Source organism: Chaetodon trifascialis, chromosome 13, assembly GCF_039877785.1.
Source record: "Chaetodon trifascialis isolate fChaTrf1 chromosome 13, fChaTrf1.hap1, whole genome shotgun sequence".
In the NCBI taxonomy this organism is placed as follows: Eukaryota; Metazoa; Chordata; class Actinopteri; order Chaetodontiformes; family Chaetodontidae; genus Chaetodon; species Chaetodon trifascialis.
The window spans coordinates 23,129,511-23,156,067 of NC_092068.1; the positions used below are offsets into that span (position 1 = coordinate 23,129,511).

A 26,557-nucleotide genomic window follows, 5' to 3' on the forward strand; every position below is an offset into this window, starting at 1 on the left:
TAGGATTAGTTTAAGTTTAAGATGCTCTTATTCTTTTTTGGAGAATCAGACCTACAATTCACGATTATTTTGATTATTGATGTTGCATAAAAATCCTGACTTCTACAGCTTTAAATAAGACTCGATTTTAGTTAATAGATACAAATGTATGTCATTTGTGCTTTAAATGCTACACCCCCAAAACAGCTAATGTCACCCCTCCTCTCCCCCCGCCCAAATCGTTCTGTCGGCCCCACATTAGCCACTTCCCTGGAAGAATGAAGCCTGCTTTAATTGAATTAAATTATACCTTATGCATGCTAAACCACAAAGCACCTACTTAGATGGATGGAGAGTTAAATGGGAAAAGCTTGGGCCATCGCAGCTGATAACATGGACACACACACACACGCGCGCGCTAATCAAAACAAGACATCAAGTAATCTAATCTGAATCACTAACAATTATCAGCACATTGGCCTCGAGGCCAGTCGTATTCCTTTGATCAATGTTTTCTATTAAAAAAAGTGTAAACAATTCAATATCTCCTTCTCGCCCCTCCTCCTTTCCCTCCTTCCCTTATGCATGGGTGCAGTGTGTGTGTTTGTAAGACTGTGTGTGCGTGTGTGTGTGTGTGTGTGTGAGGGGGTTATTAACCAATTGTCCTTGGAAATGAGTAAGGAAATCAGGAGGACAGGGAGGGAGAAAGAGTGGAGGGGTTGGGTCTGCTACTTTAAGGAGCTAATCTACGTCAAGTCAGCCATCTTGCCGCACAACAAGGGCGGAAGAGGACCTTTTTTGTCGCTGAGGAAATATATCGGCACTGCAACGGCTTGAAAACACTCTTTTAATTTTCTTTCTTCCTCTGAAGTCTTTTAACACCACCAGTCCTTGGAAGCTCCTCATTTATTTCCTCAGATTATGCTGAAATGGTTATTCCTGTGGCCCGCGCGCAGACATGAACGCACACGTTTGCAAGCCTACAGACAGACAAGCATTGACAACACACTTATAAGCATAAGCGCGCGCACACACACGTAAACACACACTCTCACTCAAAAACATCTAATTCAAGGGCAGATATGTCTTTAAGGATTCCGGCAGCGAATGCAGGGGCATGCGGCTGTTGCCTTTCAGATATTTCATTACCAAAGGGTATTTATTTCATTTTACCCTCAAATCCGTTGTCGCCATGATTCTCACAAGACCATATTTTTTTCTTAACTCCCCCTCCTCCATTTTTCTGAAACATTTGGAAACGTCACTGAGGATTTGACCACAGTGCTTTCCCGGGGTAACTCCTGGTCCATCAGTGTGCGCCCCCCCTCCCAGTATATTATGTTCAGTGGAGCGTGCTCGGTTCAGACCTGGCAATTTCACTCACGTCTTCTCTAGTCTAGTTTGCTTCGGTACAGCGATTCTCACCCCCCTTTTACCACGAATGTACTTTTGCTGACAGGCGTTTGTGTACAACATTTACTCAGTGTTCGGGGGAAATTGAGGGGGCAGCAAATTTGGTCGGGATGTCAGAAAAATTGTGCAGAGTCAAGATGACCAAGGAGGGAGACTGAACGAGAGGGAGAACTGCTTACAGAGAGAAGAGCGGGCGAGAGGTTTTCTTACAGGCATGTCCAGGTTGTGACGTTCGGCAGCCCGTGAGAGAGTCTGAGCGGAAGTTAATAAGGAAAAGTCTTCTCTCCTTCTCAAAGCCTTTTCATAAAGTGTGAGGATGAGACAGTTTGGACAGGCTTTTCCAGCATGTTGCAAGCGTAGTGAGCAGTGAGTACAGAACTGAGGAAGTGACACGAGGCTGTTGAAGAGGCTGGTGGTCACTCTATTAGCTGTTCCGGCACGCTGAGGTGATGCTGTATAACCCTTCAGTGCACAGAGCGAAGAGGCAGAGAGAGACGACTCAAACTGAGGACAGCTTTAGTGACTACACACAGAAGACAGACAAGCCCAGACAGAGGCTGACCTGAACTGAGTCCTCCTCCGCTGCGATTCAGGTTGATTTTACTTAAAAACGACCTTAGAATTGACCTCACTAACAGTATCACGGCGAGCAAAGTCTTCAGTTTGAGTCCCAGAAAAGTCCATGCTGACATGCGCTGACACACACACCACTGACTTACATCGCAGACGTTTGCGGCCCTGTTTGGTGCACTGACGGCTGAGGTGGGGACGTTCTTGTTGCCAGCCTTCATCGCAGCGTCTCTGCGGGCCTGCTCCAGGAGGAGCCTGGCTCTCTCTTTCAGCTCCTCCTGACGAGACAGCACCCTCTGTGTGCAACGACGGAGAATGAGAGCCATGACATTAAACAACGGTGAGGACTATAACACAGACTGCGTACAGTTCAACGGATCCTGTAAGCACACATGCTGGATATAAGAAATGACTGCTCTAACACACTCTTTTCTGTGTATGGTGGAAAAATCTGTTTATGGATGAACAAATATGAGAAAATAAGTTTTTTGTTTTTCATTAAAGTTGCACTCACCTTCTCGGCAGGGGGGCTTGATACAGGGGCGGGTGTTGGCTCCTTTGAAAGAGGAAATACAGCATTAACTACATGCGTTTAGTTAAATAAAAAAATATCTCTGAGTTAAAAGATTTAAATAAAGGATTTTGTCAAAGCAATGCAGCAAATTATATTTTTTCGGACGGGCAATTGTCCCCAACATCTGATTCTTAACCAATTAATTAATGGAGTCTGCCTTATTTAGTCAAATGACGAGTGACGTGCAATGGAAATGAACACTGGCATCTTTACTCAGAGCAGCAAGCTTTCATACAAACAGCTGCCACATTTCTTTCTTGTACAGGGAGCAGGTGGGAGCAGAGAAGAATTAGGATAAGTGGACACATATGTAGTAACAGGATATATTTCCCATGATATGCAGGGCCGGCACTTTGGCATTATGGGGCCAATCTACAGCCATGCTCACCCTGTCTGGGTCCAGTGGTGTGGAGAGCATGACGGCTTTGACAAGAAAGCAAAACACACCTAGCTTAGAATTTTATCTGCGAGGTAATCCCGGCTGTATTATAAAGGGGGTGCAAACAGGGCTTTAACGTTCGGCTTAGACAGAGGAACATTACAACCAAGCTGTTTATAACACTGAAACATGTTTATCCTTTCACCAAGTCAGATCTGGCCTGGGTGCAGGCGAGGATGTATCCCGCTAACTAGATAACAGCAGATCAAAATGGGGTGTCATAGCTGTCATAACCCCCCTGCTACCCCCCGCCTGCCCTGTGACCTTTCGACTTGTAAACAGGAAGCGGTAATCTGGGGTTAACCGATGCAGGCAGCAATGTATTCACCGCATGTTTGGGCGTGCGACTGTGTGCACACACGCATACAGGTGCGTGCCGGCGCGCGTGTGAGACGAGATGAGGTGTGCTCCGCGCAAAGCGTCGCCACGCCTGAGCAGTCACGGCACCAACTGCCATCAACTGAAGGGATGAGAAATATAATGAAAAATATAATGAAATGTCAAAGCAGGGGGTTCTCCTGGGTGCCTTCTATAGTCGCCACAAGTTAAGGGCCCGGCCTGGATGCGTCTGGGTCTCGGCAATGAGACAGGCGACGACAACATCTAATGCAGAACGGGAGAATTTCGGTACGGTCATCTCTGCAGTGCCATCAATGAGGTCGGGATTTGAAGCTTAGCGAGCGCCAGGAGGGAATGAATGTTCGGCGCATCCTCTGTCTTACGACTCATGTCGCTGTGAAAGTTTCAATCAAAGGCAGGGCGCAAGGATAGAAACCTGAACAATCCATTTAGGGGCCAGGCAGGTACCTGCTGTCAGAATCTTAATACCTGACTTAAGTAGCAAGATGTGAATTAGTCGACATCAGACAAACTCATCCAGAGGTTGTTTAAGGTACAGGATTTATTATTAGCTGTGAGATAGTTGCATGTATCTCTTACTGAGCCTTAAAGGACACGTTTAACTGAAGTCAAAACACTGAGAGTATTCTGCATCCCTACAATTAGTGGGGCTGCACGTGCTGCTTTTCTTCTCTTTTAATTACAATCCAGTGATTAATCAAACATCAATTATTCAGCATTTAAAAAAAGTCAGCTCTTATAAAGTGATGAAATGAAAATTGTGGCACTTTTGAAGAGGCAGTCGGGAGTCTAAGTTCCTCTTTGGTTAAAGCACGCTAACGAAGAGGATTTCCATGCTCAGTGTGTGTTTACCTGGATGCTGTTACTCGTCTGGGTGTTTACCTGTTTGGGAGGCGTGTCTGTGTGGTTGACAGGAGGGGAGCTGGTGTCTGAGGCAGGCTCAGACTCCGAGTGACGAAGGCTGGCCCTCTTCTTCTTGATGAGGTCAGCATCCCTGTTGTAGGAGAAGCCCAGTTTCTGGTGGGGTGGGGAGGAGGAGGCGGCCCCTCTCCTGGTGGGAGACCCTGGTTCTGTACTCCCCTCCTTTCTTTCCTCTCCCACCTCTTCCTTCTGCTGTCTTTCTTTCTCCATCTCTCTCTCCACTCTCTGTGGTAACTCGCTGAGGTCTAAAGTGTTGGCTTTGAGCAGGTTCCCCCTGTCTTCAGAGCCTGATGGTGTCACGTGGGTCGAGTCTGTTGCTGTGGCGGCGAGTGGGGTGCGTGGTGATGGGACAGGAGTGGAGGACTGTAAAGGCGCTGCTGCTGTCAGGCTGGCCGCTCCGACTTCGGCCTTCCAGCCCGGCTCCATCACCTCTTCCTCAGCGGCTTTGGTGCCATTAGATTCGCCACCAGCAGAGGTAACAGGCTGAGAGTTAGCCTGGCGGTGCTGCACATCGTTCAGTTCAGCATAGAACTTGTCCTGGTCTATGGAGGCGTTCGTATCCGTTTCAAAGTCGCCCACCTTGTAGGTGCTCCGACTGCTGTTGGCCTCTATCTGCACCACGTTGAGTTCCTCGCCAGAGAAGTGGGCTCGGATCTGGTACAGGTAGGTCATTACTGTTAGCTTGTCAGGAATGGCCAACAGCACCATGTCTGATGGTTCCAGGAGACGGGAGATACCGAGGCTCGCAAAGCCATCATATGCCTGTCAAGAAAAGACACAAGAGTGAGCAAACTGTCTAATACAGACTCAGACGACAGCAGAGAGAAAATGTCAAATAAAGGAAAGAATATGGCCCATTTCAACAAGGACTGAGAGGGACAGAAGGGTGACAACGATGATGAGATTTCCGGTTTCTATTTCAGACACAGGTTGCACTGGTGCGCGGTGCATTGTATGCATGATCCATGTGTGTTTGTCCTCATGTGTGTTTGTGCATGAGAGACACCTTTGGCATGACTGCTGACAGGTCATGTCAGGGATGGTTGTCCCCGATAAGAGACGCAGATACCCCAAGACAGAGCGCTTAATCCCAAAGTGTGTGTGTGAGTGTGTGTGTGTCCTTATCGCTCCCCTACATCAACCTGCCCACGCTCTCCGTCACGCGTGTAATTGGTCTGATTAGAGTCTGATGAGAAAATACAGGTTTGATTATCAAGCGACACACGAAACCCAATCCCCCATCACCAGATAGACTGAGACAGAGAGGCAGAGAGGGAGAGAGAGAGAGGGGATGAAAACCATTATCGCAGCCAATGACAGGTAAATAAATAGATTAACAGCACACACACACACACACACAGACACTACCTCCATTCCTGTGCACACACACATATCCTCCCCATCCATCTCTCCCAGGTATCGCAGCTTGTATCTGGCCTGCTTGATAGTGTTGATCTAATTCCAACCTGTTGCAGCGCTCGTTTGTTTCACTGCCTCAGTAGATCTCCCCAGTCTATCAATCTCTCCCTCTTTCTCTCCGTCTCCCTCTCTGACTTCCAAACCCTTCTCTGTGTGTTTTTAACCTTTATTTACCCTGGGGATTGTTGTGAAGAGCCTGCTTACTCTTTTTCAGCCCCGTCCTTCTTTCTCCCCCCTCCACAGATGGGGTCTATGGGGGGATGTATGATTTTTCATTAAATACCTGCTTTGCATTCATCCAAAACATCAGGGAGCTTCGTTGCGAACTGTCTTTAAGTCATGGCCAGTGAGCAACTTTAATTTGAAGGATGGGTTGAGCGCTTTGCCGAAGGGCACTTCAACTGTAGCTTCTACAAAAGATACTGAGTGTGCAAGCTGCAGCTGCAGTCACTCTATATCCGCTGCTTAGGGCATCACATTATGTTTCCGCATTTTTATATGAGTGGGCACAATTTATGCACTAAATATTGCCTTAAAAGTTCCCACAATGGAACAAAAAGCGTCAGCAGGATGCAGACTAATTTTTTCTTCTTCAAGTGTCTGATACAAAGAGTTTTTTCTGAGAACAAAGACAACAGAACAGAGTTGAAGAGAGACTCGTAATCTTCTGCTTTCCAGTAACACATTTATGCAGCCAGTCCCACTGCAAACCTTCTATTCGCCATGGTGGCCATTACTTGACAGGAGTCGTCTATTCGGTGATGAGACGAGATGTTATTTACATACATGCGAAGGGCATCCTTGCTCTATATTGAAACGCGACTGAGAGAAAGAAAACCTAAACTTCAGGTATCTACGATGGGATCGATGTTACCTCCATGCAACGTGTCAAAATCAGGATCCTATATGAGAAATCTCAGCTTGCCCCTCACTGCAGTTAGTGAACAAGGAAGTGATCTTGGACACAGATCAGAGGCCGTCTTAGCAGCAGTACTTGTTTCCATGACACAGAGAGAGAACTGGCGACAAGAGAAGAGAAGCAGGGAAATACGAAGGTGGTTTCACCGAGAGATGTTTCTCAATTTACAATCAATTATGATGTCTTTTGTTAGGAGGAGTCTCTTTCACTCTCACCTCTTTTGTCCCTTTCTATTGATGGAAAGTATGTGTTTGTGCTTGCAGAGACAAGGCAGGAAGAAAGAACCGACGGCGGGAAAAAAGAAAAGGGAGAACAGAGAGGAGTTTGCCTTTACAGCGAGCCTGTTTAAGTTCCCCCCCACCTCCTTCCCCTGGCAGAGAGGGAGCGTGAAAGAAAAAAGAGAGAGAGAAAAGAAAGAAAAAGAATATGGGGAATAAGAAGGCCTGATTGGGTTTCTAACAAGTATTCAGGGGAGCAAAGTGTGCTTACATTGTTCCCCTCTCGCCCAGGGTAGGCTGTGAAAGAGAGCGACAACTTTGCTGCTCAATAGGGACAGAATGAAAAAGAAAAGAGTGAGTGGGAGAACGTGAGAGCCGTATGAGGTGGAAGGAGGGAGGGAGGCTCTCGAGCTGGGTTTTGTTTCAGGGTCGATGTTGGTCTTGACATGCGCTGCAGTCTTTTTGACCTCGGTGTCATGATTTATTCTTTCTATATCTTCTCTTATGGCTAGACGAGCACGGATCATGTCACACTGAGACGCTGATGAGTACTGAGGGAAGACCTGTTATTTTTAGGTCAACTGTTTTTTCTGTGGTGGTAGCCTGTAGTCTGCGCCCGCTGCAGCTAAAGGATAAGGACGGCAGTATTCTACGCAGCCTCGCTATCCTCAAGAAAGTCCCAAGAAAACACCACAATCAGCAACAGGCTGGTCTGTTTCAATACTTTCTCATTCCTTACCCCGCCTGTGGCTCAGACTAAAGACGTAACAGCAACAGCGCTCTAAACACAGAGTGAGAGGACATATCAAGTTCTGGCTACACAGACAATACACAGATCAATTCAGTGTTGGTTTGGTCTTCTTGTGGGATTTGTTGACATTAAGAAAAATATAGAACAATCACTATTTACACCTTTAAGCTTCAGATATTCAAAGTCTTTTATCTATTCACTTCTACTACAAAGGACAATTACCATTTCTCCCCCAAATCACAAGAAAGTTACACTTTATTGCTATTATATTATACATTTCACTATATTAGACACTATATTTAATGTTTGACCTCATCAGCTTCATTGATTTTTGTAAATATCTGCTTATTTTGAACAAGTTTGGACAGGAGCAACTAAAGACTGGGAAAGATGTGGAACGCCCCAAAAACACCTGTTTGGAACATTCCACAGGTAAGCAGGTTCATTGGTAACAGGTGAGAGTATCATGATTGGGTATGAAAGGGGCATCCTGGAAAGGCTCAGTTGTTCACCACTTTGTGAACACATGATTTCATGAAAGAGATTTCTACTACAAACAGTCCTTTTATTCACCTTTTACTCACCGTCCCAACTCTTTTGGAATCTGGACTGCATAGAAATGAACGATTCCAATCAAATTATGATCAAACAATTTCATGGGTTGCTGAAGTTCTGGTTTACATGTTTGAGTAGCTGTGTTTGTTGCTTGCAAACATTCTCAATATTTTGATGTGTAACCTTAACCAAAAATATTATTATAAATCATTTCAGCTACATCAGGCAGCCCCATGGTTGGGTAATTACATTAGAAAGAATCCTGTCAGTAGAACTGATCTTCTATGTTTCTCAACACTGATTTGCCCAAAATGAATATCATGTTTTTCGGAAAATATCTAGTTTTCTCACTTTCCATCAGCCAACTGACAAAGCTTTTGGTCTGGACTAAATGTCAACGTCGCCTGCCCCAGGCCGCTGCTCGCTGCTCCCCCTCCACTCCCTCTCAGTGACTGACAGCTATCTATCGTTGTCAATCATCAGCACCTCCTCCCCTCGGCCCAACCCCTCACGGTTGTGCTCAGGGAGCTTTAGCCTGGTGCTACGCTATCAGATGGCATGACAAATGACTTCTCTTTGGCCTCATTACACACACACACGCACACACACACTAAACAGACAAGACTGAGGGGCAAGCGGTCCAGACACACAGGTGATCTCAACATGCAGGTGAAAACGTGGACGCACACACAATCATCATCATCATCATCATCATCATCATCATCATCATCATCATACATATGTATTTCCGCTGATAATAGATCATTTCAAAGGCTGTAAATGTTCTAAATATTCACCTCTCTCTGTTTTTCTACCCACCCCCAATATTGATTGTCCTTATCTGTCATAATTCAGCACAGTCTGAGCTCATTGCAATCACTCTTCACAGATAGACTGTGAAAGGAGGAGGGGGCATGTCTATCAAGTCGCCATGAAAAGCAGAGATAGTTGTCCTTTATACGCATTTCCATTTCCATTCAATACATTCTATACGTTCTAATAACTCCTTATGATGCAGCTCTATACAACGCTGCGGACGGGCCAGCGGTGTCTTTTAACGGCCATTTTTCCTTCTGTTCTTCACATGTTTCTTTCCTGCTCTTCCTCTCATTTTTCCTTCCCCAGTCCTTTTTTCCCTTCTTGCTCTTTACGATCCTGAACCTGCCACACTGAGCCTGATGTGAGCGGTTCTCATGAGCCTCCTCTTCCTGTTAAACACCTTCAGGGTGCTACATGAAACCACACAATGCATTACTCCCTTTTCCTTTCACCTGAACCCACCGGCTCTCATAACCACAGTCACCTACAACGCCAAGTGTGATTCATATATAATTACGTTCGTTCTCTTGAAAAACGGTACAGTGGAATGTCTCAATGAAATGTGTAAATGCGTTGGCGGGTATTTTTTGGTTTGTTTACCAGTTGTTCTTGGCAGGGCAAACAAGATAAACAAAGATATGCTTCATACTTTCTGGAATACATTAAATCTATTTACCTGTCTAGTGTGTAACTGTAGTACAAAGACTCATTTAACACACTGAAGAAAATGACTTTTTCAGACTGTAGGGACTGTTGGATGCTTCTGGGAAAGGATTCAACAAATCTGTCCCGTCACAGGTCAATTTATTTTACAAGAACTAGACATACATTTACACAGCTAGTTTGGTATCTCCCAAATGTTGCTTGTGTACGTATGTACCCTAGATTCTTTATCTGGGTCCTATTAAAACCATTTGAGTTTTTCTGAGGTTTGGTTTTAATGTTTCTAAACTCTGTGTTTTACCATTTAATTCATGAGGTCCTGCTCTTCAACACGAGTCTGTGTGCGTGTAAACGTTAACAATGGTAGGGAAAACTCAGATTTTTATGAACTGCATCCACATTTAGCAGATTTCCTTAATATTCCATGTTTTACAGCTGATTCTGTTTTTATTATCACCTTCTGTGATTCTGTCCATGTTTTCTGCATTGCAGAAATCACAGGGCCCTACTATACGAGCGCCTTGGCAGTTATCTTTGAAATCTTTGTGCACAGCAAAGGAACAGCCTGCTTGGCTAAATGTACATCAGCAGCTGGTGCAGATCTTTAGAGGAGCTGGTCGCAGCGCGCTGGGTACAGTGCTGCAGCTATTCACCAGGTATCACCTTCTACGGCATATTCCCATATTACTTATATCTAACCAATTTCTTCAGGGCTACTTGAGCACCTGGAGGGGGGTGAGGGGCAGTTAGCAGATATGGGATTGGGTCTCTCCCTCTCCCTGCACTGTGGTTATTGTCAACAGGGTAGCATTCATGCCTAACAGGGCCACCAGAGGTTATCGCTGAGCCAGAGTGTGTATGAGAAGAGGAAATCAAGCTGCAGGAACCCGACGCATATCGTTCTGTGTAGCCCTCGGGGCCAAAGAGGGGACAGGGCGACTGTGAGTATATACGTGTGTGAGTGTGTAGTAGCAGAGTAAAAGGGAAAAACACCAGCGTGCATTTGTGTGTTTTGCAAGTGTGTATGGCAGAAAGTAAATGTGCACGCAAAGAGCCAGAGGGGGAAATGTGTGTGAGTGCGCACCTCCAACTGTGAATGTGCAGATATGACGGCACAGGCCAAGGAGGAAAATAGGTGTGAATGGGTTATTCAGTTGAGCTTTCGGAGTAAGTGCATGTGTGTGGGTTGTAATTTGTTAGGAGTGGAGAGGAATGAGACCAGAGAGTCAGTGATACTCAAGCCAGCCCGGGCGACAGCTAGTGCACACCAGCAACACATGCATGCCCCCCTCCTGCACACTGTTTTACACACTGACGTAGAAACTAAACAGTCTAATCAACACAAGACAAACATGCTCTTATTATATACACACCAACATCAACACACACATGCCAGAGGCAGTTTCGTAAGCTCCCAGCAGGCAGGTGAGTTAAGATACCATCTCACCTGCCAGATGACTAAGTTATGCTTTGGGCACACACATGGCCACGTACACACATCACAGCAGGGGGGGCGTCTTAGGAACACTGTCATTATTTCCAGCTGCAGTGTGTGTGTGTGTGTGTGTGTGTGTGTGTGTGTGTGTGTGTGTGTGTGTGTGTGTGTTTGTTTGTGAGTGCATGCATTTCCATAGCTTCATGTGTTTCCACCCTCCCTCATCAAACCATGAAACACAGACACACACATATTTGTGTCTGCATCATTTCTAGGGACCTTAACCTTAACCTAAACCCACATCATGCAGACCTGCATTTTGTCCCCATAAGGAAGGCAAGTCCCCACAATGTGACTGTGTAAACAGATGTATGTGCCCATAACATGAGCAATACATCGCCACGCGCACGCACGCACGCACGCACGCACGCACGCACGCACGCACGCACGCACGCACGTACAATATCAAGGGATTAATGGCAGATCTCTAAATAAGGCCAAATGGAGATGTGGATGGGAGGGAGCTAAGTGGTGTGAAGGACCCAGCGGTGGCTGCCTCTTACCTTTTTGTTGTTTTCTTTAATATCCTGAGGATTGAGCGACTTGTAGTCTCTGGAAGAATAGTGGGGAGGGTCGGGAAGAAGGCAGGCAGAGAAAAAAAAAGAGAGAGAGAGAGAGTGAAAATGGGAGACAAGAGAGAGATAGCGGAGAAAGAGTTGTGTTTAAATATGCATCACATGTAATGGCATTAGAACTGTAACATGCAATTTCATAGCAGTGCAATCAACAGAACTAATAGAGTGGAAAATATGTAAAAATAACACACCAGGGTGCAAAGGCACACAAGCACAAACACACACTCGTACACACACAGGTGTACATAGAGCACGGTGGTTTTGATCAATTATCTTCACGTCTGCTCTCTTGATGGGGCTGCAGGTTTTCCATATATTTTACTTTTGAGTGTTAAATACATTAAATACTAAACATTTAAGGAATCACAAACACACAAACTGAACACTCAAAAGACTGAGAAGCACACACACAAGAACGACCAGATAAGTTATGGCTGCAAACATGAAGCTCTGCATTCAAACACAGAACGACAGATTGAGTCTGCATGAACCGATATGTACTCAATGGTCACCTTAATCAAACACACTGAGCCAAATGATGGATGCAAGGACACAGCATGGTCACAGGCTAACTGATCTAATGTGAACATATAGACTTTCATCTGACCTTCTGTGACCTGAAACTTTTGCTTCTTCATTATTTAGTTCCTTTCTCTAGTGGTTTCCACCCAAAGCTGACTTCCTGTTCTTAAATGTGACTCTAATATTGTCAAAAAACATTCTCCCAGCATGTGTTTGTGTGTTCATACATTATGTCAGGCCTGAAGTGGTGCAGCAGGGCGCAGAAAGCCAGCCCGTTCCTCCACGAGGTGGTGAAGTTGGTGATCTTCACCCCGCGGTAGTTCTTGGTGACCTCGCGGCACCAGGCCAGCAGAGACTGGCTGGCGTTGGGCTTCCCTCCCAGAACCGGGCTCGGGACAGGGCTGGGCTGCAGACGGAGGAGAGGAGGAGGAGGGAAGGGAAAGATTTTAGTTTATTGTCACCATTTGAAGTACATCGTTGATATCCATAAAAATATAAAAGTTAATAATGCACAATGACAACTTCAATTCCTAACGCAATCTAACCTAAAAGAAGAACGACTTTAACGTGTTTTTGGTATCAGAGAATACGACAAACCCTGCATATGTAGCGTTTGTAGCAATGGTTATACTTTTAAGATTTTCCACATTACCACTTCCTCCACGTCTGAGCTCCTTTCATTATTTATTTCTCAATAAAACCTTTTACTTAGCAACCTCCACCCATCCAATTAGCTTGCTTTACTGACATAATGAGCCCACACACGCACGTGCGCGCACACATGCAAACACGCACCGTAATGAAGGGTCATGCACAAAGCAGCGTATGACCGTGGATAATGTAAACATCTTTTTAATTAGCTCCGCCTTTGAAGTCTTATCTGGGTCGAAAGCTTTCACCATTAGGAGCCTTTCCTCTCCCAGACTCCAAATCCCACAAATCCTTGGTGGCGTGGAGACACTGGTCTTCCTCTGACAGCCAGCAGAACCAATGCAATTCTGATTATTCAGCTGGCTATTCACTAATCTGGTTATGGAGCGACAGATATGGGCTAATTCTCTCAGATCATTTTGGAGAGAAATGGCAAAAATGTCACTGAGATTTGATTAAATTCATTAGAGGTCGGTGATCAAAAAGACTATGAAATGTGGTTGAAATCCAAGTGCATATTACTATTGTGTGCGAGACAATGACATTAACAGAGGAGTAATAAGACAGAGCTCCTAAATGACACGGTACAAAACAGGGTTTCATCAAGTTTGATGGGACTTTTAGAGACTTTTATATCAAAACACAAAAGAAGATGAAATTTTCAACGCCAGTAAATGTAAAAAATTAGGAAAATATACAGCACAAGTTTGCTAAATTTGCTAATCTGCTTTACTGAACCATATACAAGACTTTCTTTGTGAATACGACTGAACACAGAACCAGACTCCACACATCAGGCGCTGCAGTTAAGCTGTCATGTCGACTCTGTTTTGATCGTGTACCCTCTTGTACAATATTGTCTTAGATGGCAGCAGCACTATGTAAATGTCACCAGGTGATGTTTCATCTCGATTTTTGCAAATCAAACCTTTACTTAACCTTTAAAAGTGAAAAGTGAAATGAAGACATGTTATTACAAGCCTGATATTGACCACCATAACGAGTTAACCCAGTTTCTTAAGACATACAGTGAAGGCCTTGAGAGCTCACAGCTCACTGCAGTGACACAACCTAAGCCCTGTAACAATGCTTGTGGTGGCCAACCAACCCCCTCTGTTGGTGGATTACTGCTACTGCAAGTACAGGACAGCCACAGACCTGATGGGAGCCAAGACAAATTTGTCATTACAAATTTGGGGAGGCAGTATTATTAGGTGATGGTGTGATGACTTCAGCATGTTTAAGCCTCTTGCAAAGCCATGACAACTTGGAGAAGGTTATTTAGGGCCAAAAAGAAGAAAATAAAATGAGATGTGCTAAAGCTTAATGCCGAGACCTACAAGTGTACAACCACACTGCTTAATTCCCATCGTAAACTAATTTTAAGACTGTCTGAACCAAAACTTAACATCAACTTTGTATGCTTTTAAGCCTGTGACAAGATTAAACCTGCCACCCTTAAGATTCTCCCTTGCCCTTACTGTTGACAGATTTTAAGAAACGAAAAAATAATTGGTTTGTAATGTCAACAGGATTAAACTAAAGAGTGGCACTGAAGCAATATTAGTCAGTTAGCTGAAGTCTATAAGCACCTGGACGTGTCTTACTCTTCTATTGTTGTAGTTTAACCTGTGACCACGAGCCTGGAGCCTGCATGAGATGCCACAAGGGCCAAGCAGGATGAAAGAGACTGGAGGCCATCTCTAATAGCAACTCCTAACCTTTGCACCAGTGTGTGTGTGTGTGTGTGTGTGTGTGCATGTGTGTGTTTGAGTCATGCGGGCCCCTACGGCAGCCTCAGTACAGGGAGACGGTCGCGGGAGCCTTAGGGGCGGACACTTGACATTTCCGGCTTTAAAAGAGGGCCTTAACCTTTCCCCGCAGCTTCCCCAGACACGTTTTAGGTGGCCTCGACAATGCCTGCGTGCCACTCAAACAAATGGAAGAGAAGAAAAAAAAGAAGAGAAACAAAAAGAGATAAAAAGTCGGGGAGTCGATATCGATTCCAACATGTTACTGTATGAGGATAAGGAGAGCGCTCGACATAAACAAGGATCCCCGTCAGTGTTTCAATGTACCTCACATACTGACTAACCGAACCTAATGTGGGAACTCTGATCTTAAAAGAAACATATATTTCTCTGCATGCTCTTGGCTGACTGAACGAAACTTGTTTCTCCAGTCGTCCCCTGCATGTGCCACCGTCTTCGTGTGTCTCATTCAGAAAGTGTGTGTGTGTGTGTGTCTGTAGGTTCAGTGTGAGTGAGTGGTGTTCCTCCAGGCCTTCCCTTTCTGCTCTTTCAAGTGATGGTTGAAAGTAGCTGTCTAATTTGGCCGCTCTAATTACCTTGGATTAGAGACCAGGTGCTATTAAAGCAATTAGACACACAGCACACTCCAGTGCCGCAGACCCTGCGCCCTAGCCGGCGGAAAGCACACACACACACATACAAAAATACACACCTGTGTAACGCAGCCAGTGGAAAAACACATACATTAGCCAGTGGGACACACACACTGTAAGGCTCACCCACCCAGCTATCGACATACAGGTGTCTGAGCAACACACGACGCACACACAAATAAACATGCGCCATAATACGCAATTTAAAAAGGTTAAACCTCCCCAACTTCCACACACACGACTAACGTCAGTTAATTACACATGGAAGAGAAGTCGAGGATAATATGTTAATGAAAACCTGAGTCAATTTGCCAGATATGTGTAGACTGTAAAATGTAAGTTAAGAGTGTGGATCCAGGGCTTGAAGCAGCTGCAGGTGTCACCAGATGGCTCACACTCTTCCTCAACTTTAAAACTCTCCAAGCAAATGTGTCATTTCAGAAATACATGCGCGTCAATGAGAACGATCCTTTCCTTCATTCCAGAAGAACCAGTTTTAAAGGGACGTGGAGTTCATCCGACGACAGCGGCGTGTGACTGGCAGTGACCCCACGCTCATCCCGACCCGACCCAATGTCATTTTCTCCTTTTCCAGATAAAGGTTTACAAATGCATCCACGCACTCCAGCTTTCATACCCATCAAATATTGAACAAATACCATATCTTCTTTTACAGGAACGGGCTGCATTTCCTTAAGACACAAACACGGGAGGAGTGAAATTTTCATGAGGAGCAGAAATGCACCCTGACTTATCAAACAGTTAGCTGTCTTGCCTAAAGGAAGGTGTGCACATATATGTATTGTTTGCGTGTGCATGAGTGTGTGTTTGTCTTTTATCTGTCTGTGTGAATGTCACTGGATGTGTGTGTGTGTGTGTGTGTGTGTGTGTGTAACACTGACACAGCCATGTAGCTAGCTCGGCTCGAGGGTAGGATTAGCGGAGAGCATCGCCTCGGCCCACAAACATTCCATATTAAAAAATGAAAAGGCAACCTTCATTACTATCAGTGGCACATAACCTCCCCTCTTCCTCCTTCTCTGCTACTATTATACACAGCCCTAACAGGCTGGGCAAAAAATACAAGCCACTGACAAGAGATTCCATTATTCCTGATGCCTCAGTGTCAACAACATACATCCGACAGGGCAAAAGAAAGAAAAAAATGGAAGAAGGGAAAAGGATGTGAGAGAGAAAGAAGGGGGGTTAAGCTCACTACAATGCCTGAATGACAAGATAGGAAGAAACCTGGGAATGGAAGCATCCAGGTTCCTGTTGGTGTCAGGAGGAGGATTTTTGGTGTCAGCAATGTGATTTTGGGAGGACAGAATGTGAGTTGAGATCATGGGTGAAGCGGATGAACCATGATATGGAAAATTAGAAAATTGTCACAGGTCGATCTTAAGTCTTGAGCAAAAGAACAATTCTGTAGCGAGGTTAGAAATTGTTGCTTTTAGATTCGGGCAGTGTGCCAATCTCTACTGTGCTGTAAGTAATTTTCAATACCTTTTAGGCAACTTAGCAAACACCCACTGACTTACTGTGAGTTGAATTGTACTATGACTAACTATAAATCCCTCTTTACCAACATTAAATATGGCGAGGATGGTGTAGGGAACAAAGGAAAAGATGGTTTCACTCCTGGCTAATGTTACTTTGCAGCATATGTGGATTACAATATGAACACTTTCAAGAATTATTGTCTTTGTGATTTCTTGGTGGTTTTTTTTGTATCTCCTATCAAAACTGGGACGACTTTTATCCACAAAGACATCACGTTTGTTTACTCTTTTTCAGATCAATGTCAGCAACTGAGCAGACAGACGCTTTAGCAGCATGGACGACTGCAAACTGTGGGGTGGAAATGCAAAAAACTATTTATGTCTGGGTCATCTGATGGCCTACATTAAGGTGGACTCATGTAAACAAAGGCACGCAGCATTATACACAATTAAATGACTTAAGAGCACAGAGGCCATTAAAACTGGCCGTCCAGAGTCTTGACAAAGATACAAGTGAAACACTTTAAGTGGCAGCTTTGTCTCTCCCTCTGGGGCATGACGCTTCAATGGAAACTTAACTGGCCTCAACCCAATGACATAAACCCACGACTCTGTGGAAAGAAAAGAGCTTCCGTGTCTTTCCAATCTCACTTTCATGGCTTCAAAGCAGTGTCAGACAGTGTCAGATTTGAGGAGGTGTTGAATCTCATACTCTTTAAAACTTGTAATCCGCTCAAGGAGCCTACGGCAAAAAAAAAAAAGTCCATGCGTGCACACACTCACACACACACACACCGCAAAGCACACATAAACACACTCACTTCAAATGACAACAGGGTCTACAGTGTGAAGACGCACATACTGTACATCCAAACACACTCAATTTCTAATGCACTGATAGAACAGCAGGCTCGTACACAGACACAGACATCGACAGAATTGAAAGCATACAGCCACACGTAGTTTAGAGAAGACAGTCGAACACACAGTAACACTCAGCGCCTATCCAACATGTGTACACACACACACACACACACACACACACACACACACACACACACACACACACACACACACACACAGACACACACACACACACACTTGAAAACATTAATACCTGTTCACATTTAAGAGGATGAAGGTTAGTGCACTTAAGTGGCCTGTCCATCCTGCTACTGAGGGCGCTCATCTGATTGGCTGAGCTCCAACTATCAACACGCTCAATTATTTAATTGCATGTTAAATCAAAACAAGCAATTTGTTTAATCGGGGCATTCGACGTCCGACGTCCTCGCATTAGGACAAGACGGAGCGAAAAGACAACCATCGCCTCGCGTCATCTTAGCCATGAAATTATGCTTCGGATATCAAACGTTGCCTGCGTGAGAGCAGAGGGGTGGGAGCAAAGTCCAATCAAAAGTTCAATTATGTAAATGGAGATGTGGAGTGGGTGGAACAATAGGAAAGGGGGTGGGGGGGACAAAAGGCTGGAGCAGGAGAGCGAATGTAGCGTGAAAAATAATACACATTAACATACAAAGGAAATATCGTATTACTGTTGTAATCACACTGGGGGGGGGGGGGGGGGCTCCTTCCAAAGAGAGCCGTGAGACAGAGTGTGTGTGCACACGTGTGTGGCTGTGACACTGTTTAGTTAAGTCAGGCTTCAGTTTATGTGTGTGAACAGATAGAGAGAGGGAGTGACAACCGTTTATACCTGAGAGCGCGCGGGGGGGGTCGAACACATGGCAGACTGAACCTGCTGCTCTTGAGCAAGGCACTCAGCTGAGATGCCACGCAGCCAAACAATACCGGACTGTCTGTTCCACAGTATTTTAACAAATCCTTATTCCACGGCTTTGTGTACACATCACAAAGTAGGAAAATATGTAAATGCTTTCATCAGGATGGTGGCGGGGGGCTGCTAGTGATTCGCTCAGAAGCATATAAACTTCCCATCTAGCAGTGAACCTGCAGGCCAAGACAGAGGGCCTTTCGGCAGTTGGCTACTGAGATGTAAAATGCAAAAATCAGGAAAAGCGGTTTCCTGTTCCAGGACCATTTTGCTTCCAAGGCCTATTCTGCTCCAAAGGCATAACCATGCAAAGCAGAAAAAAAGGCAGAACAGGAGAGGACAGGCAAGGCTTTGAAATTGAAATAAAAACCATTCACTGAAAAAAAACAAAAAAAACATCATGAAATAACACAGTTTGGAGGAGGCTGCAGACAAACGAGTGACTGTGCCAGCTTGCAGTGTGCCCACCCGCCAGCTTGCTCGCCTAACGTGTAACACAGGGGCATAATGCGGTGTAAGCGCTGGCTTTAACTTGTCATGGAAACGGCAGTAGCATTACCCACACTCACGCCTCTGCAAATTAGCTTTGGCTGGGGGGGGGGAAGGCACGCAGGGTGGGTAGGTTTGAGATTCAGCACGTGTATCTGTGCGTGCGGTAAAGGGGTGAGGTGGTGGGTGTCCATGGTACGAAGGCTGGGACCCAGTGAGGAACAAGACAATAACAGATCCAGGAGAAGAGGTTCAAAACTCCTCCCATACTGATCCCTTCTCCTCCTCATCCACTACCCATAACATGAGGCGTCAAACACCTTCTGTCACCGGCTCAGAGTGAGAGTTCAAAGACTGTTTGGTCCTCTTGCCTCTTCCTGTAAGTCTTGCTGCGTCACACCAGACCTATCTTGCATTCATGATATGCAGAAATAACATTTTTACATTTACTTGGCATTCAAAACTGTGACTGTCAGGTCAGCTGTTGTGGTGCTCTTTGGTGTTGTCACAAGGTCCAATTAATACTTCACACTTCGAACGCTGTTGAACTTGCTGCCATGTTTGCCACCCGTGTTGGCAGCTTCGATCCACAGCAAATCTGATGTGACTTGAACGCAGCATATTTGTCAGAGATTATGCTGTCGATACAGGCTTTTCATGCATATATCAATAAAAAAAGAGATAGCGGGCAAAAAATATGTTAGAGGTCACTGAGGAACAGTCACTATTACACCAGAGAGCGCTGACAAGTTCATGTATCTGCTGCCAAATAACAGATCTGTCTAACTATGATTACACAGATTGTGTTAGAAGGAGCAGCCACTCTACCAATTAAAGCAAAGCATGATGCCTTCTTACATTTACTGTGCTGGTCATCACCGGGCAGACCAGTGTGAGTGTGTTTCTACGCATTCGCCCTGCGAATGAACTTCACTTGAAATCATGAAAATCTCAGAACAAGTAGAAGAAGGCGGCCATCAATCTCTTCGCTCCTCCACCTCCTCATCTTCCTCTGATAAATAAATAAGCTTTGGGAGAAGGAAGAGGGGGGCGGGGAGGGGCTCTTATAAATCTATAAAGTATTAATCTCCTTTAACTGCCATGTTCAACAAACAAATTAGTGGTGCAATGGATTCAGAGATCAGCCGTGCCGATAACGCCGCCATTTATCAATTAATCTAAGCCTGGGCAAGGAAAACTCATTAAGGAGGCCACTTTAGGAATTATGTTCCACAGGTAAAGAGGCTGCCTGTGTGTGCGTGTACGAGGTGTGTGAGTGTGTCTGTGGGGGGGGGTCTTGACACAGCAGTTGTGCAACCCCCCCCCCCGACTACAGGCTGCCATTGTCCAGCGCAGTGTGGGCTCTGAAGTGATGAGAGGGGTGATAGCACAGCCAATTAAAATGAACATAATTACAAAGTCACCCCTTTGACTCCTGATCGGAATACGCATGCATCAACACACACATCCTGATGGAGGAAGGGCGTGGTGGGGGAAACGCTACATACAGGCAGAGAAAAGGAGGGAGCATCCAGGAAGAGTGGAAGGAGGTATCGATAAAGAAAGTAAAGGGACGGGGGAGGAAAAGAAAGGTGTGATTAGACTGTAAGGCTGCAGTTTGTGGAGCATCACGATGCTTTAAAGGAGGTTCAAACATTTAGCAGAAAAGGGGACCCGAGTGCTAACACCGTCTCCTCTTCCATACATTGCAGGTGGTGCTGGAGTTACTGACTTCACCTAATACTCTTCCACTGCTCCACCGCTCGCCTCAAGAAATCTCTTTTTTGGCATCTGGAGTTTAGCATGTTAATGTGCTAATGATAGCTCACTGTTGGCTAAGGCTGACAGTGATGGACTAAACTATTGGGAGGAATGGAAATTATGATCTACTGATAGTACAAGAATAAAGTTTGGGCATCACCAAAGACGTTAGGACTCATTCTCCTGAATGTCTGTCCATCAGCTCCAGAGTCCTAGCTACTGACTCAACAAAAGATCCAACATGATGACATTGAGAGGGCAAACCTGATGTACGTATGTACAGTATGCTCTCTGAGCGTTATGATCAAGGAGCACATGATCAGATCTGGTTAAGGTCAACTGAGCTCCTACAAGAGAGCTCAATTAAAAGCCACGGGAGTGATCCCACTCAGCCATCAGTGAGTTACGCACTAAAAACGCCACTTAGTATTTCCTACAGAACATAAGAGCACACACCTGCATACCATAACAGTCCAAAAGAGGGGGGGGCTGGAGGGCTTTATACAGAGGCAATTAAAGCCTTATCATTTCTACACTCACTCTCCTTTCCTCAAACACAGACACGAGAGCGCACACACACTTAAACACACACACACACGAGTTTTAAGACAAATCACTCAGACTAATTCATAAGGTACTTCTAAGGTCCTTTTTAAATTATGGAGAACGGTTGGTTTAATTCAATTAAAATGTAGCAGGGGCCACTTAAGGATGACAGGAGTAAGGTATGGCATGACTAAGTGAGTGCAGTTTTCAAGAATGTGTGGGGGGTCTTAGACCTTCTGGGGGTTGAAGGAGTTTTCAAGTGCATGGACTTATATCTCCTCACCCGAAGCCCCCTTAAACCTCACCCCAAAACCCTGGATCCTTCTGGGTTTAAGCCCACACACACCTGGAGGACTGGGGCAGATTAAGACCAGATTAAGATAAAGTTACTCCTTCTTCGGCCGCTATGTCATTCAAACCCCTGGCCTCTATGACCACTGGATAGAAGGACACACAAGACAAAAAGGTTTGGTTCATTCACAGACACACACACGCACACACAGGCACGCACACACAGAGGACTTTCTGGTCATCCTCATAAGCCCTATTAGTCTGCTATAGAGCCTCTCATAGCAGACATCAATCATGGAGGGATTAGTCAATTCCCTCTCTAAATGAGTGGCGAGGGAAACTTCCCTTCAACTCTAAAGCAGGTCTCTCTTTCAGAGATTACACAGCGATTTGTTTTCATTTTGTTCCATCTTCATCGTTTTCTGTTTGACTTGCTTTTCATTTCTCTCTCTCTTGCTCTGCGTCTCCCTCGTTCTCTCCTGCTTGCTGCTTGTGAGGTAATCCTTGGCAGATAAAACTAAGGAGGACTTACCAAAGGCAGATTACAAGCGGCGCTTTGCGGAAGGCCCTTTTACACCAGTCGGCGCGGGTATTGAGGAGAGTGAGCTCTTCGCAGTGCTTAACTTGTGAACTCGACATGCACCCAACAGAGGAAGAGGTGGAAAAACGATAGCCACATTACAGAACTGGATCAAAACGTATCCGTCACAAACACACACACGATTGCACATTAGTACACACACGCTCTGTCCTTCACGGCAACCGTATATAGAAATGAATTTTGTATAGTCCCTGAATACACATTCATATATTTGTGTGTATTCGCTCAACATGATTAAGCAGATGAATGTCTGCCCTGTGAGGCTTCAGGATCAACATCGTGTATCGAGTTCTTCTTCTCTAACTTTTTATCCCAGAATAAGTCAAAAATGTTGCCATCGTTTGGCAAATGTCCACATCAAACCTAAAACTGACCCTCACCCTTCCCTGAAAGTAAACTTTTCCAACTTTTCAGAAGGAGCAGTCAGTAACGTCTTAGACCTTTCTACCTAACTTGATGACAGCGATGCCCTGCAGCATTCAGCAACAACAGGAAGCCCAATGATTGGCCCTAAACTGCGTGACAGAAGAAACTGGGTCTCCTCTCTCCCACAAGATCCAATGACAAGCCACTCTGAGACTGCAAGTGAGAGTTGGGGAGGGGTCCACACTGGGAAATGGCAGACACTGAGAGGTACGGACTTAGCCTTACGCCTCTCAAGGATTATTCTCCTTGTATTACATAGCTTATGGAAAGGCCAACATGGTCAAGGGGAGCCACTGAGTCTTCAATGCCTCGGTCTCAGAAATGGACCTCTAGGACTGTTTTCCTGCGAATACGGATTCCAGGTTCTGAAATTTAAGAGATTCAGTAATAATATACAGTAGCTACGCAAATAACATTGAAATTATAGGGAGGGTACAAAATTTGGTATTTGCCAGTTAACTTTGATCAAGCAAGACAATGCTCAGTGTTTTCTCAAATTCACTGAGTGAATGAATACACTCGCACTCATTTAACATAGCTGCTTGAGAAAAGTGCTTGCAAATATGGGGAAATATAGGATTCAGTCATTAACTGGGACAAATACTGAAACATATTTAGCCTTAGAAAATTACATTAAGCTCTGTTTAAAAGCATTAGGCCATAAGTCTTACTTTCTTTACGTCCTCCATCGGAGACTCTTTGTTAAAGGTATGTCAAAGTTATCAGAGAGATAGAAAAACTTCGGGCTGGATATAATGATAACAAGACGAGAGACCTTGGAACAGGCAAAGATCAGAAGACCAGAGATGACTGTCCTTGTCTCTTGGGCTCCCCTCTGTCCTCCAAAAACATCCCTCAGTCGTCACGTCAACCTCAGCAACACTTAAATGTGCGGATGTGGTCCTCTCCTGCCACGAACCCTGGTGAAAGCTAATTAAGAAATATCGCAGCCTTCTGCGAACTCAATTAAATAATGTTAATTTATTCTAATTTCAATTTGGAGGTAGTCTGAACTGAAGGAGGGGCTGTGAAAGCAAAGTCTGGGAGAGGAAGGAGAGCTCTGGCCTCTGCCTCCCCCTGGCACAGGAGCTCTCACATCCTGCGAAACTCTATTTAATTTGAACCCTTTGATTAACATAAGTAATCACACAAGCCCTTCAACTGAAGGAGAGAAAGAAAACACACCTCTAGTGTTGGTTCACTTTCTCACCTCTGGAAAGAAGGATTGTGCGTAAAGAGGAAAGGGAAACAGATGGAAAAGTGGTTAAGACATCATATTCGATAACGGTTTGGACTGTTTTTGTCCTTTTTTAAATTTTTTTTAGCTTTTATTTATTTTTGGTGATATTAACAAAAGGCTTTGTAGTAACTTCTGTTTTACAACCCTGATTCCAAGAAGTTGTGATGCTGTGTAAGAAAAAGTAAATAACTGAACATAATCATTTCATTTCTTGTTTACAGGTTTTCTGAAGTGTTCCTGAGTCCATGTAGCAACATCCTTTATCCAGTCATGTGTTCACAAAGAGGTGAGCCTCGCTCCATCCTCGCTTGTGAACGACTGAGCCTTTCCAGGATGCCCCTTTCATACCCAATCATGATCCTCTCACCTGTTACCAATAAACCTGTTTACCTGTGGAATGATCCAAACAGGTGTTTTTGGAGCAGTCCACATCTTTCCCAGTCTTAGGAAGTTATCAAGCTCTATTTAATTAATGTTTTACAGCATCCATCATTGGAATTGGGGTTGTATAAAGCAATCTGCAAGTCTTGAATGTACATGTATTGTCAGACCAATTAAGTGCCAGCAACTTCAAGCTGAAGACGTTTTACTCTTTCTAAGATTCTCTGAGTAAATATTAAGATAATATAGAACTTTTTTGTTCAAACTTTTGCCCACAGACATATGCCAGCTTCCAACTTTTCTTTATATGAAAATAAGGCAAATAATTCATGAAGCGGAAACTTGATGAAAATCCAAAGATCAGAGCATCTAAGTGTAGAGCGGTCTGACTACGGAATAGAGATGGAGATGAAAGAAAAGGAGGAGCAGAGGATCACTGAATTACTGGGAGGGGTGAAATCAGCCCTGGGGAAAAGAGATGGACTGAATCGGACCAGACAGAGCTCACAACCCGCCCAACAGGAACTCCCTTTGTTCATTTACATTAATCCCACAGACGTTTCCATCCTTCCAGCTCCTTCACAGATGCTAAACTTAAACTTGACGTCTTTGAGGATCTATATCTAAAAGACACGACAATGGACAGATACGCTGACATGAAAGTATCTGATGAGAGACTGAAGTGGCACCTTCACCAACCTGAAGACAGCTTTCAGATACAAACAAAAACAAGTAGCAAACACAGATTAAGCATATTCAAAGGTGAAAGTGGCTTTTCTGAAATAAGCTCGCTCGGGCTCCTTTGGTGGAGATGCTAACAGTGGAAACGTGTAGAGAAGCACTTCAGGCTGAGACTGCATTCACTGCATGCGCTCTACAATATTTGCTGGGTTTTGCAAAGACCTGCAGTTTGCTCGGCGTCATGGAGAAGAAAACTTATGGAACCTCCACAGATGCTGCAGCTTGTGCATCTGCATTTACATCTCTATCCACCGTTCCTGCATGCTAAATGCAAATTTGCTAAGCATTGCTTTCACAGGTCCCCCATGGATGGTCTCAAGACAGAAACCCCCCCACAAATGGTAACCCACATGTTTCAATAAATGCATTTGAGTCGTTCAGTACTGCCATCTTATCCTGTCCCTAAACTGCTGAATATGTGTGCCACTGGCAAAAATCCAGAGCTTTGAGCTTTTGTTGGAGCTTAATGTAAATCCAATCCACATGTGTAATACCTGTGCATAGAGTAAGTGGGTGCACACCATATGTCCTGTAGATGTCCTGATTTTTCACAGGCTGGCATTGAAGTGGGCGGGTTCAATGCAATGACAAGGAGGATAAAATTACATCCAAGACAAAGTTGAATGCTAAATCTCCCCAAGTGAATGAATTCACGACAAGGACAAGAGAGTTTAGCTAAGCCAAAATATGACACTTCTCAATTTCAGCATAGAATAAATTAGTATTTTAGAGGCTCACATCATAAATTCTCCATACCCATATTCCCTCTTTTACATCCTTTTTCTCTACTGCTGTCTTGATCTTTCTTTCTTTGGCCTTTTTTCTATTCCTACCTTTCACAGTAACACTATTCAAGCACCAACGCTCTGACCCTTCAGCTCTGAAATATTTGTTTTTGTAACTACAGTGATCAAGCAGCTAAAGCTTGCTCATGTTACCTTTGCACTGAATAAATGTGTAAAATGTAAATGGGACACAAGGCACACTAATCTCTTTTGGTTAGCAAAGACAAGGCGAATATGAGACATTTCATTCCCTTCAGGGCAGGCTGTAAATGAATAACTGACTGCAGTGTCTTTCAATATATCAATTTCTATTCACATTGTGAGATTAGACCTAGTTGTCCGCATGTGTGTTTATCTGCCCACATGAATTGCTGGTAGAAATACATATAAATGGAGAATACACACCTTGAAATGTCTTATATGAGAGAGGTAGAGGTTAGCTGTGTTTTGGGGGAAGGTTATAACTGCCCCGGCACGTACCCCCTGAACTGAGCCTGAGGCATACTCGACACTATAAGAACAGATACGTACATGCATGCGAGCACAAGCACACATCCACACTCTGCACACGTCCACAGTGTGATGATGTGTTGGTTTCGTCTTGGCCTCTCATAGTGGGAATGTCTCTTCTTAATCCTCTCTGACTTCATACATTCAAAGGTCATCTTGCAGCCTACACATGGCTGAGGCGTGTGTGTGTGCGTGTGCGTGTGTGTGTCATACGGCTTGGTGTGAATAAGAAAGAAAAACCT

The 26,557-nt window shown here is 44.6% G+C and overlaps 1 protein-coding gene across 6 annotated transcripts in view; it reads right to left on the reverse strand.

Moving 5' to 3' along the window:
• ehbp1 (EH domain binding protein 1) overlaps positions 1-26,557 on the reverse strand; it is a 133,237-nt gene that overhangs the window by 55,343 nt on the left and 51,337 nt on the right. For all 6 annotated transcript variants that reach the window (XM_070977124.1, XM_070977126.1, XM_070977129.1 and 3 more), the window contains 5 exons: positions 12,420-12,598; positions 11,599-11,647; positions 4,218-5,018; positions 2,477-2,518; positions 2,112-2,258 (listed from right to left, as the gene is read on the reverse strand). In XM_070977124.1, the coding sequence (XP_070833225.1) occupies positions 2,112-2,258; positions 2,477-2,518; positions 4,218-5,018; positions 11,599-11,647; positions 12,420-12,598 (1,218 nt within the window). The remainder of the gene's footprint in view (positions 1-2,111; positions 2,259-2,476; positions 2,519-4,217; positions 5,019-11,598; positions 11,648-12,419; positions 12,599-26,557) is intronic.